This window comes from Prionailurus viverrinus, chromosome A2 (genome assembly GCF_022837055.1).
Source record: "Prionailurus viverrinus isolate Anna chromosome A2, UM_Priviv_1.0, whole genome shotgun sequence".
Classification (NCBI taxonomy): domain Eukaryota; kingdom Metazoa; phylum Chordata; class Mammalia; order Carnivora; family Felidae; genus Prionailurus; species Prionailurus viverrinus.
In genome coordinates this window covers 41015119-41029318 of record NC_062562.1, presented here as the reverse complement: position 1 = coordinate 41029318, position 14200 = coordinate 41015119, and the positions used below count along the sequence as shown (strand labels likewise).

The 14200-nt window shown below is 37.1% G+C and overlaps 1 protein-coding gene across 2 annotated transcripts in view; it reads left to right on the top strand.

Moving 5' to 3' along the window:
* The window catches only part of CNTN3 (contactin 3), a 343356-nt gene that overhangs the window by 116027 nt on the left and 213129 nt on the right, over positions 1-14200 (top strand). For both annotated transcript variants that reach the window (XM_047851060.1, XM_047851057.1), the window contains exon 3: positions 4880-5006. In XM_047851060.1, the coding sequence (XP_047707016.1) occupies positions 4880-5006 (127 nt within the window). The remainder of the gene's footprint in view (positions 1-4879; positions 5007-14200) is intronic.

The window sequence follows — 14200 nt, the reverse complement described above, 5'->3', positions numbered from 1 at the left end:
TACCTTAGGAACTTATAAAGCTGGTACTTACATTCAAAGGTAGTTACTTCAAGTAGCCTGTGGGTATTTGGGGAAAAAAATAACACCTCGTGATTGGGCTTTTGGACTGATTAGTCCTGTTCGGAAATGTTATATGCCCTTTATTTTAGGCTGTAAACTTAACATGGAGCTTTGGAGCTAGGCTAGCATATCAAAAAAATGCTCCTGTCACAAAAAGTAAAGTTTAGCATCAATCTAAATGTTACATCGAATCCATTTAGCCAGGCAGGAGGCTTCCTTCTGTTCTCAGCCAAGCTTCTTTTTGCTGGTTATGAATATCCATGTGAATTGTCAAGGTTCTGTCCTTTTGAGGATCAAAATTCATTTTTGAAGAAAATGTGGGATAATTTCTTTTAGATGAGCAAAGACTTCAGAACCTATTCCTTTTAAGTTTATATTGCTGCCAAGAGACTACATTATATACCAAGCAGCTCTCATCACCGGTTTCATTCTGGTGAAGCAAGACTGAGTGGCCTTTGTCTCTTTTCAGAATATGAAACATGGACTGACCTGTCATGTTTGATTATGAATTTGTACTTACATTTTAGGAAGCTTTCAAATGCCTGCTAATGGTCTAAAAAGCCTTTAGGAGCCTTAAATTTCAGAAATGGTGGGTGTGCACCTCACAGGCTGGGAGCCCCAGTGTTAGCAGAAAATATTGAAGTTGAAAAAGCAAGCTGATGGTTCGTTTTTGTCTTTGACCATATTTAGAACTGTGTGGTTTACTGGGAAGGGAAGCGCACCCAGAACATGAGCACTAGGGTCTGATCACAGTCTCTCACAAAACAAAACAAGACAAAACAAAACAAAACAAACCTGTGTTGCCACGGTTAGGTTGTCTAATCACCCTGTGCCTCATTTTCTGCTGGAGAGACCAAACAATTATAAGGTGAGAACATAATCTCTGAAATTAAAATCTCAGCTTTGTCAATCACTAGCTATAAAAAAGCATCTGCCTTAGGGGCACCTCAGTGGCCCAGTCAGTTAAGTGTCCAACTTCAGCTCAGGTCATGGTTCTTGGGTTCGAGCCCCATGGTGGGCTCGGTGCTGACAGCTCAGAGCCTGGAGCCTGCTTCAGATTCTGTGTCTCCCTCTCTCACTCTGCCCCTCCCTGTTCATACACACACACACACATACACACACACACACGCCCACACATACTCTCTCTCTCTCAAAAACAAATAAAATTAAAAAAAATAAAAAGTATTTGCTTTATAGAGAGTTATTGTGAGAATTCCTTCATTCATCTTATTTATTCAACAGATTGATAGGGAATATCTCCCATGTTATAGGAGTTGGGGATAGAGCAAAGGATTAGACCCAAATAGCAAGCACATATGCGAACATGTATGATGTTCACATATAGTGAGATACAGCAAGATGTGCTTTGATACCTCTGTGAAAGGTGGAAGTGAGAGGTGGGTGGATGGACAGTCACATGTAAGCTGAGAAGAGTTCTGAATGACAAAAGGAAGTCAGACACAAGAGTAACAAGGGAGGTGGTGGCTCAGCCCAATATGACAGCAGTCATCATTGTCTCAGAGGCAGAGACAAGACATTGGTGGCACAGGGTGCCGGTATGGCTGGACCTCATAGCACAGGAGATGGGGTCAAAGGTAGCCTGGGAATAAGAGAGGCAAGGCTTATACTTTCCTTAGTACAGGGCCTGGCACATAAATGTTAGCAAATTAGCTATTGTGATCATTTTCCCAAAAGGGTCTCAGAATGAAAAGTTTTCTAGTTATTTAACACCTTCATTTAAAATTAATAAGGGTCTCTAGAGAAGAATTAGATCACCATTTTGGGATATGACTTATGTTAGATGGTGATTGGATTGCATATTTGGCTTTTCATTGTGGCCACTTATAGGAAATTATTAAAAACACCTCTTTTTATCTTTTTTATGGAAATCATCCCTTTCTTATCTCGAGCTAATTTTCCTTCTGTCAGCTTCTCTCCCCAATCTACCTGGAATTTTTAAATCTACACCATTATGTTACTATAGTATTGTTGTCAAGTGCTACATATGTTAAAGTTTTTCAGAAAAATAATGCAATCCCATATCCTAAGTGAAATAAAGTGGCCACTCAAAGTAAATCAAGACCTGTTCCACCAGAAAAAAAAAATGTTATGAAAAATCCACATTTGTAAATACTTACAAATAGGCATTAGAATTAGTTTCAGCTTCCCAAGACCATAAATTTGATTAATGAAGCTGATTATTTATTTATTTATTTACTTATTTATTTTTATTTTTATTTATTTATTTTTATGCAATAAACTTACTTGGGGGAAAAATTTAAGAAAATGACAACATTGGATCTTTTGGATTAGGGGCATTAGTAGCTATTTCAAAATCCATTTCTTCTGAAAGTTTTCCTTTTCCACAAAGAAAAGTGAGATTTTTTACCTTGTGTGATTTTCCCTTCAGAGGTAAATAAAGACTGGCAAGAAAGTATAGCAAGCTGCCTTTTTTTAATGTTAATTTTATTTTTAAGAGTGAGAGAGAAGTGTGAGGAGGGAGGGGCAGAAAGAGAAAGGGACAGATAATCTGAAGTGGGCTCTGTGCTGACAGTAGAGAGCTTGATGTGGGGCTCGAACTCACAAACCTTGAGATCATGACCTGAGTTGAACTCCAAGCCTAACCAACTAAGCCACTCAAGTACCCCAAGCAAGCTGCTTTCTTAAGGTGTGGTAGGTAGTATTAAGGGTTAATGGCATGTTGATTTTGCAGACTTTGAGGTTTGAGTGCACAGTCCCTAGACTACCTGCATTTCTAACACCATCTGCAAGTTCTGGCTTTGATAATTTGCTAGGACTGACAGACATCACTGAAAGCTATTATACTGATAATTCTGGCTTATTTTAGGGAAAGGATACACGCTAAAATCAGCCAAATGAAGAGACACATCAGACAGTGTCTAGCACGACCCCAAATGCTAAGCTTTTGGTGTCCTCAGGATGAGTAAACCTCCTGACATTGATGTGTGGTAATACACAAGGACTATTGCCACCCAGGGAACCTTGTCAAGCCTCAGTGTCCAGAGTTTTTACTGGGGCTTCATTACATAGTTAGGACTGATGAAGGCACATGCAGTGGAGCTCAGTTGCTCAAGTTAGATCATACCCTGTGAATCAAATCTTCTACCTACAATTACACGGTTGATCTTTGTGATGTCGCCAGTCCCCATCCAAGACTATCAGTATGACTGGTCCCACTCTCAGATGTAATGTGGCCATCACCACCGTAAACAAAAGCGTTTCTATCGTGTATGACATTGGTTACCTGCCAGAAGCTGAGAGCAATAGCCAGATGAAGGGCAAGGCTACATTCTTGGAGCAGAAGGCAACAGGCATCACTGCCTGGATTCTGAAATCAGGTGTTCTAGAGTGTGTACATTCTGAAATGCAGTGTGTGAACTTGCCCCTCGCTCCTGGCCACTTTTGGGCCCAGTGCTCCTCTTCTGTTCATTGGAAATCATTATCTCTGTGAAGATTAAAGAACATGTAATGGCCACGTAGGATTCACACACTGGCTTTTGCTACTGCTGTTTTCATCATGTCAATGATTATTTACAGTATTATTTTATTATCCTCATAATTATGGTAAATATTTCTTAGGAATGCTGTTCCTACTTGAAGTAGCCAAAATATAAGTTCATAGTTTCTGGACATTTTTTCCAACTTGTTTTCTTTGTCTGACTACTCATGGGCTCTCTTTGTCTCTCGGTTTATGCATTCTTTGCTTCAGCAGGAATTCTTCCAATTTTACTGACCTTTCCAAGATAGGAGAATGAAGAGTTTTCTTTTTCCTGTGGATTCATTTGTTTTCAGAAATGCACTGGCGATGATTGTACAACTAAAGTAGCATAAGCATTTGTTGATGGCGTTATCTCGTTCCTTTTTAAATTCATGGCACAAAGACAGATGTGTGTGTGTGTGTGTGTGTGTGTGTGTGTGTGTGTGTGTAAATTCGCAGAAAGTACTCAAATTGCCTTAACTAAAGTAGAAAACCTTTTAAAAGATACTTGCTGAGGGTTGTAACCTTCTTTTAAATTGGCTGGTAATAAAATGGAAATACCACCAAATGTTGAGTATTGGAGGTCAAAACAGAAAAATAATATCGTCAACATTCTGATTTGTATGTATGGCAGATTTTATGAGAAAGATCATACTCAAGTATTCAACTTATTTTGAACACAACTTTCATTTTATAAAGACCCTTATGACAAAAAGAGCCCCTGTAATAGGATATGCATCAGTGAAAAGTTAGGTAGAGTTTATAATATTAAAAGTAATTACTAGAGGGGTGTCTAGGTGGCTCAGTGGATTGAGCATCCAACTCTTGATTTCAGCTCAGGTCACGATCTCACAGTTGGTGGGATCAAGCCCCACGTCAGGCTCTGTACTGACAGCTTAGGGCTTGCCTGCCATTCTCTGTCTCCCTTGCTCTCTGCCCGACCCTCCTCCCCCCACCCCCGCTCGTGCATGTGTGCGTGTACACGCTCTCCCTCAAAAGTAAATAAACTTTAAAAAATATATTTAAAAAGATTAAGTAATTAGTACAGGCTTATTTATGCTTTTAAGGTTTTATTAATATAGCAGTGGTTTTCATACTAATGTTCATTCTGCCGTACATGTTATTAGGCTGTTAACGGTGTAACTGAGCCTCATTGACAAAGCAATACCTGCAGAGCACGTATTGTAGACCAGGGAAGCAATCCCTGCTTTTTCTTCGTTTGCTTTAAAGAGCAGATACTGGTTGCTTATTTTTCTTCTTCAGTTCTAGAATACCTTTTCCTTATTATGATTGCTTTTTGGATGTCTCCCACCCCTACAGGTGAGCTTCTCTTACAAGGTCCAGTGTTCATCAGAGAGCCCAGCAACAGCATTTTCCCTGTTGGTTCAGAGGATAAAAAAATAACTTTAAATTGTGAAGCAAGAGGCAACCCTTCACCTCATTACAGGTACAGTGGAAAGTTTGCAAATCCAAATTAAGAAATAACAGTGTGGCCATTGTGATTTTGGGTTTTTTTTTTGCTTCAATATATGTATGGCATCCGTAAGAAATAATACACGAAACTGCAGTTGTATGCTATGTTCAGCAGTTCTGATACATAAACATTGGATCCATACTGTATATATTTGATTCATTATTCACTTTACAATGAGATTCCTTGTTTAAAAAAAGACGTAGCAGAATATCTTAAATAAACAATGCATTTTCACTGATTTATAGTGCAATTTAATTTATAAACTCATTAGTTTACGTGCACTCATTGGGAACATATCCATGGTGGGGATAAAATCAAATGTTTCAAAGGTAGTTAGAAGTCATAGTTTTTAAAAAAGTTACTTTTTGGCTATTTGTACTTCTTTCTTTACCATTTTACCGACCATGTGTGTGAAGGTTTACTAAGTATAGGGGAATAAAGTACATTCTTACTAAAGTTATTTTCATTATTCTCAAAGAGAAATTATATTAGTTTAGTAGATTTTTTTTCATGTAAGAGTATGTATTTTTCAGATTACATGAATAATACTTGTTCACTGAAAACCGTCAAACATCACAGAAAGGTATAAGGGAAAAAAGTCTGAATTCCCATCCGCTTAAGATAAAAATATTAATATTTGGAGGTTGATGGTGGATGATTTGGATGGGATGGGTATTTACTTTTTTTAAAAAATCACAAGATTAACTACTTTTACTGTTATGTGTGCTTAGGTGACCCAATTTAATGAAGAAATGAATTATTTATAAACAGCATATGCTGCTTTCATATAAGTGGCAATGAGAAAGTGCTCGAGGCACCTTGAGAACAACATGCTCTTTTGAATACTGTGAGCATTTGTCTCGAAAACTCTGTTTATAATATTAGTTTCTTGGCAAAACCTCCTCTGTAATCTGCAGAACAAGCATACTTCAGCCTGTGTTAATAAAATTCTAAGTGGTAAGAGTACTAATGCAGACCTTATAGAACTTCTGTTGTTTTCTTAATCCATGTAAATAATAGAAGCCAACATTCATTGTTCAATTGGGTCAGCATCGGGTTAGAAGGTAGACCTTTGTATTTTTACATCTGGAAGTAATCTACGTCAGTCTCTTTCAATAATATTCAAAGATATATTTATTGAGCACCTGCTGTGTACTTTCAACAGAATACACAATGATTCCAGGTTACTGGTCAGAATTGACAGAGGTGCTAAAAAGTTTTCTCTCTGCCTCTTCCTCACGCTGTAGAAATAAGAAAAGTATAACATAAAGTTAAAAAAATACAAGAATCTGTATTTTATGAGTTAGTTCAATTAATCAAACTTGAGCACATGTAACATCTGAAAATATTTTCTTCTTTGGGAGAAAGATGAATACATCAACTTTAATAAAAGACGTTATCCTAGAAACATTTTTTTGCCGGCATTTTCATTCATCTATTCATTTCTCCCTGAAACAGAAGATTATCCTTTTAGATATGACTGTAATATGATAAAGAATCCATATGAATGACTCATCTATGGGCTGTTTCTCTGTTGTCAGTGAAGTTGTATTCCTAGCATTTATCTTATGAATAATTTGATGATAAATGTGTTCAGGGGAAAAAGATTTAGTCAGACAAGAGTGTTTTTCTAAATTAACAGTTTAATTGTATTTGTAAACTTTTATCAAATAGCAAGAAGTCTTGAGGTCAGAAATCCAGAAATAGCCTGTTGTTGCGTTAATTTCTTTATCAGGTATTTATTGTAATGCCAGAGAGTGTCTTTAAACATACTGATGCCATGTGTAAAATGTTGATGAAGAGGTCCTGCCATTTACACAGTGCCTCTTAGGTTTTATGCTGTGGCCTGGGATGTGGTGTGTTCCAATTTAAGCAGAATCTGTACCTGAGACCAGGAGATATGCGACTTAAATTGATCCATCAGTTTTGTGTCTGACAAATGAAGAAATTTAACATGGTACATATGGTTCTAAAATACTTGGTTTGTAGCCAGATTGAGCAGACACTTTCATTATAGCTCTAAAGATTCTCTAAAGTTAAGACTTGTAACCAGTATAAAATTCCACTTAAACTGAAGGTTTATAGTCACTAGAAGTCGAGACTTTGAAAAAAAGCATAAGGGAACCTCTTTACATTGTGAAAATACAAGCCTTTCCTGTAACAACAACTCCCCGTTATTCATGTTATCTGTGTAAGACGTTATGCCGAAGGAATAAATGGGAGTATACAACCCTGTAGGCTGTAATTATGACCTTATCTACTTAGGCAACACCTTCAGTTATGGCCTGATTTTTTTCTCCTATCTTTTGACTTTAATAGTCAATCATGGAATAGTTTGTAGAATTCTTTAAATATTTTAGGAGAAAATATGCTTGCTTGTTCTTATTTTTTAACTATCCTTTAGAAACTACAGATAAATGGTATAAATATAGAAAAGCACTGAAGTTGGGGATTTGCTTTTTGACATGACATCAGAGAAAGGATATATTTTTATAAGGGTTTATAAGGATAAGCAGTTAGATAGATAGATGGATATCAAGGGGAAAATCAGTGGTTCATGTGAAATTTACAAGTTGAAGACAAATCCAACCCTGTTTCCCAAGATTTGAAATAAAGTTTGAGTCTGATAAAAGAATACCCTTTGAAAGCCCACAGCCTATCTTGTAGACTGGGGCAAATTTGTCTGATGAGAGATATTTTCTTGGTTCTCCCACTGGGTAAAAAGAACTCTTAATTGGCCATATTAGATATCCAAAAGTTCAGAAATTCTCAAGAGAAATTACTTGTGTTAGGGTTTAATTGAGAATTTTATTCTTCTCCCCACCCCATCTCCCCACCTAAGCCCCAAAGCCTATATTTAAAGGTTAATTAGTATTTATTCTCATTGTAATTGCTGATGATGACAGAAGAGATTACCCTGAGGGAGTATTAGTAACTTTTTTAAGTGGGAGGGATTTTCCCTGACTTTTCGTAGGGTTATAAATGCCCATTATTTCACAATTTGCTCACATGGAAGACCCCAGCTAAGTCACTTCTACTGATGCCATTCAGCCTTTAAAGGAACCACATGTTTGAGGCAGACTGGGGCAAAATATGTAGATACCTAATGGCGACCAGGCAGGTAAAAAGCTCAAAGAGGTGGATGTGCCTTGAGAACATATAGAGACATTGAGTAATGACTGGAAACTATCCAACATTCAGCCACAAGCCTATTGAATGGTGACAACTGCTTCTCAGCACTAGCCAGTGATTACCATCCAGGAATCCTGGTCCAGTACAACAAAAGCTTTTCAAGAGATGTTTTCAAATTCAGGTGTTTTCTCTTTGGAATCTCTTGTAATGTAGGCCAAAGAAAATAAGTCTTAAAGTGAAATGTGGCCCACATGGGTTTTATGTTTTCAACATTTATTCTAGCTTGAGACTTACGAGTTGTGTTGTCCAATGTGGTAGCCAGCAGCCCAAAGTTGACCCAGGAGACTTAAATCAGTTACGTTAAAAATGTATTTCCTCAGTCAGAGCAGCTTTATTTCAAGTGCTGAGTAGACATGTGGGGCTAATAGTTACTGTATTGGAAGGAACCAAAGACCATTTTTATGCTTCCATAAAGTTCTGTTGGATGGCTCTCCTCTAGACCGATCCTTGAATCCACAGCTTTTCTGTTTTTTTGTTCTCCCAAAAAGGAAGTAACCACAACCTTATTGTCTTCCAGCTCTATATAATAAGTAAACTATGTTAATAAAGTACACTGTGAACAATATTGGATATACAAGTTATATGGACTAAGTATCTTTGCAAAATATCATCTCCCCTGGCCACGGTTTCTCCCTTTTAGGTATGGTTCCCTGTATTGGAATTTACTGAAAATCAACTAAATGCATTCAGTTTAAGGTAGAAGAGGAAAATAAGAGTGACTAATTGCTGCTCACCATTTATTGAAAGAGTAAACTGTAAGGAAGAAAAATCTGAGTTTTCTTGTTGCTCATATATACACAGTCACACACACACATATGTACACACACACCACGTATTACTGTACATGGTACCACATGTAGTAATACATATGGCTCCATATATGTACTACATTTGTATGCACTATATATGCTATATATATTCTACATGTAGAGCATGTATAATATTTTGATTGTATGCACTTTTTCCCTTACATTATCTTGTTGCCATGTAAGATCTGATGTCACTATTATTTCACTTTTATGCTGCAAGACAAATAAGTGTTTTTGTTCCTCTAAGTTCTTTTGGCCTGGGGCGCCTGGGTGGCAGCATAGCCACCGGCTGAGCATCCAACTTTGGCTCAGGTCATGATCTTGTGGTTCATGAGTTCGAGCCCCGCATTGGGCTCTGTGCCAACAGCTCAGAGCCTGGAGCCTGCTTCAGATTCCGAGTTCCTCCTCTCCGCCCCACCCCTGCTTGTGCTGTGTCTGTCTCTGTCTTTCAAAAATGAATAAACATAAAAAAATTTTTTTTTAATAAAAAATAAATTCTCTTGGCCCTTCGGGAGACAAAATCCTTTCTGCTGGATTAGTAGGCCTGATTCTCTGTGTTTATCTTCATGCTCAACAACTTTTAGCATCCCGACTTCTCCAGCTGATCAGTTCTGGTCCCCACACCTACAGTCAGCTGTATGAGCAATGACATGTTCACATGGTTGGCATGATTGCTAACCATTAAAGAGTAAAGAATATCTATAGTGCCGGAGGGAAGTGGAGGTAGACAGCATCTCTTACAGAGCATTTTAAACTTGGCTATGTTACTGCCTTTCTCATGAAGCCTTCTTAATATCCGCTGTACGGGGGTCCATGCTCCAATGATATAGTGCCCATTTTACTCCATACCTACTTGCATGATAAAACTTACCAAAATGAAATGTGTGATTGTCTTGGTAGGATGTAACCCCCTTAAAGGTGAAGACGGTTTGTTCTTCACCCTCACCTTCCAAATGCCTAGCAAATAGTGCATGCTGAATTGGAGCAAGAAAAAAAAATAGAATGAAGTTAATGGGGGAAAACAAAGCAAATTTGGGATTAGGTCATGTTTAGGAGTCAAGAATGTCATGAAGGATCAGACGGTTAGAAGTGTTCAATAGCACATTTTAGAGCATATTCTTAAGTGTGGATCGATTCCTTTTTGGGGCTCCATTTTAAGACACATCACCCGTGAGGTGACAAAGCTGATTGCATGGAACACAAAGCTTACTTATATCCTCCCCTTAGCAGCTGGAAAAAGAAGGCATCCTTCCTACTAGTGTCATCAAAAGTTCTGAATAGTCTCAGAAAAAAAATGACATTTAAAAACTGCTAATAGTGTGAGCAATCAATATCCAAGAAAAATGTAGAAGTTAGATTTTAGATGTTACAGACAGAATTATAAAAAATAATTCACATCACAATTGGTGCTGTTCTTTCTTGTGTGTTTGCAGTGGAGTGAAAAGGCAGGATAACACATAAGGACCAAAGCCAGGTTAAGTCAGTTGGGTCACATTCATATTCTTAACTAAGCACTGAGGCCAAGACAAGGATTGTTCTGAGTGGTCAGGTCAAGTCATGTGAGGAGTGGCCTCTTCAAAGGGAGTGAGGGAGCACTGCTACCAGAAAAAAGCAAAAACAGGTACAGAGAAAGCAGGAATGGCAAACCTCTTTTATTATTCTTGTACCAGTAATTTTAAGTCAATCAGTGATCAATCTGAATGAGGCTATAGCTATGTACACTAAACAGTTGCTTTTAATCCCAGTGTTTTTTTCTTAAATATGTATGTTTAAAATTTATCTATGAGTGAGAAGAAATGGAAATCTGTGTCATAAGACACATCTTAAAAACTTAATTTTTAAAAAACACAGCATTGCAATTTAACTCGTTTATATCTTTGGCAATTATTGCTGAAGCCTAACTAGTTATTTTTGGATAAAGTATTGAATATGCAAATTTAGACATTCATTCTTTCCAGGGCTGCAATTATTCTCATCACTTCAGTAAACATATTAACAAACATTGCATTTGAACACAAATGCATTTGCTTATTAACTTGAAAGCCACATCTAAAACCACAAATTGCTTCTGTGATTAAATTCCTAATTTTCCTGTCAACCCCCAAATAAAGTATTGCCCATTGATTTAACAAGTGTTTAGTGTGGGCTTATTTCCAAAACTTAGCCCCACTCCCTAAAGATTTCAGCAAATTATTTTGTTCTCTTCACTTTATGTTGAAGTCTAACGTGTGATGTTTTCGTTTTTTTACCAGCTTATTGTTTGTATTTCTGTTTTCCTGACCAGATTTTGTGTGATAGCATAGCTATCCTGAAGGACATTAGCTTTGTATAAACAACTGTGAGGTGAATTATATCCAGGGATTATTTTGAAACTACCTGATGTCAGTCAGTTTAGTTTCACTTTTAAAGGGTGACAGTCTCCAACCTTGTTATCAGGTTCTAGTGAAAGACTAGAACCTGCCTTTTAGGGCTTGGTGCCTGAAATTATAGTGGCAAGATATGTCTATGATTATGTTCATGGTTGTTGTTCATGCCATTGAGGTTTTGTGTAAGGGTTGCCATATCATCTAATAACTAGAATGATAAGTAAATAAAACTAATTATTAAGTAAATGAAAATAAATATGCATTCCTTCCTCATCTTTGAGATGTTTGTTTCTAATGTGGCTGACCACAGGGAGGGACGACTATATGGAGGTTAGTTATGGCTAAGTTACTCCACTCAGGAAACTTCTATGAGACCCTACCATGCACCAGCTATTATGGCTGATGGTGGGAATTCAGCAGTGATTGAAACACTCATCATGCATTGGAGGTCATGCTTTCAAAAGCACCTTTCAACTCTGAAAGTGTAGGCTTTTTGTACTGACTTAACTTCTTACATAAATTCATGTTTGCATGCACACACACACACTCTTACACAGTTTGTTCTTTGTATTGGAAGGCAATGATTCTTGTACCCTCAGTCACTGATGTTTTAGCGTGTTTTCCAGAAGTAACAATTACAGTTTTCCTCATGAAAAAGTAGTAACTGCCAGTTGTAATGGCCCCTGTGTCAGGTACCTTTTGCTGTTATAGTCAAAATTCAAATCCTGTTGGCTCAACGGTATGCATGATGTTTTAAAGAAATTGTATTCAAAAAACGTTCACAGGGAAATTTGCCATAGACTCCCACCATTCTACTGTACAGGCTTGGCCCAACCTCCTTATCCCCACCTGCCCAGTGTTTCTCCAGTGAGGACATAACCAGTGCCCTGTTGTGTAGACAATGCAGACATGATTTTAGAAGTTGATAGATCAAATTAATGTTGTCTCAGGCTAGCAGAGTGCACAGCCCAGAACTTCTCATTCCAGCCCTCAGCTTCTACTCATTGGCCCAGAAAAAAATTCACAGATAACCTCCACACAAAGAAATGCGAGGGGATGAGAGCTCATTGCGTGAGAATGAGTAGATTTGTGAAATATGAATATTAAACCATTTCTCACTTGTGGATTCTAAAAGCAAATCCTAATTTGTGTAGAATGAGCATTTGAACACTGGAGGCTGCCAATGAACTTATAAGATCATTCAAGAGTGTTACAACATGATGATTATACAAAGGTGCTTAATCTTGTGACATTTACCACTGAGCTAAATCTACAAGGTTAGTCTGTTTCTAGAGCACAATGTAAATGTTATATGATTGAAATACTGGTATATGCAACCCCAAGAGCCACTGGGCTGTCTTTTCTTGCTCCAGATCACTGCATTAAGCCTTTTGGAATGGAATTTGGGTGCGCAAATGTTACTTTTATGAATTTTAAAGCAATTTTGATATTTCAGAAAGATTTTATTCTGAAACTTTAGAGTTTCTCATGAACTTCACACTTTATTCTTAAAAGTGGACATCTGCACCTTTTACAAATAATTATGTATGTGCAAAACTAAAAGACAGTATCTGCCTCTAAAAACTTCCCAAATTCATGGCCTCAATGTGCCACTCACCTGTCACACTTTATTACTATGTGTTGTTCTTGAACTCTGAGCAGTTGATTACAATTTACTGCAAAGAAAATTAGTCTAATTTGTAGATTTATTGGACACATACTTTGTAAAAGGAGTAAGTGTGTGTATGCCTTCAGTTTTCTTGAAGGTTTCTTATGCAGAAGAAAGTATCAGAAATATTTAGAAATCAGGCTTAAATAGGAATATTTTGCATTGGGAACTTAAGTACACTGTATTCTCAGGATGTGATAATTTTTGGAATTTCTGGCCCAGAGATTCCTTACACATTTCAGAGTTTAAATAAATACAGACCTTTTTAATTCACATACTTTCAGTAAGAGGAAAAATAATCAGTGTTTAACAAGATAACTGAGAACTTTTATATCATCTGGGGATGAAGTCCATTTAATAATAAATAGTGTTAAGAAGGAGGGAAATAATTGTATCACTTCGTTAAAAGAAAATTAATATTCTTTTGGGTATGTCTTAGCTCTGAAGACTTTGGTGAAGCAAAGCACTTACTTTTGGCATAGCGGAAACATATTTAAAAGGGAGTAGATTTTGCCTTTTCACATAATGCAATAATCTAGGCATTCAGTCTATGTGATGAAGATCGAGCTAAAGAAAGTACGAAATATTTATGCATGAAAAAATCTTTTCCATTTTAGTTGTTTAGTCAAAGCTTTGGGAAGATAGCTTTCAGATCTTAGACACTTACTGATATAAAGTATTTTCCTACATACTTTATGATATCTTAAATCTTTCCAGCTACTAAGTAGGCAAGAAGAATTGCTTCTCCATATTTTTATTTATCTTTTCAATTTTCCACATAGCCACTGTACCTTTATTATTCATCAGCTAAACACAAAAACACAATTTTCAAATTAAGCCTTCAGACATGTTTAGTCAGGCCATAAAGATTCTAACTCTAGAGCTAAAATCCTCTTTTCCCCCAACAAACTGTATTTTCTGGGCAACAAAAATACAAGTACCCTTTGTCATGAGAGTCTGTCGTTCAAAAGTGTATGAAATTAACTACATCTTTTCTGATTTGAGTTTAGAGTTTTTCCCAATGCAAGCATTAAGATGCTCAGAAGCTTACAAACCATTCATTGCTTAAAAATTCAACCCACCACATGGGGCATCTGGGTGGCTCAGTTGGTTAAGCATCCAACTTCAGCT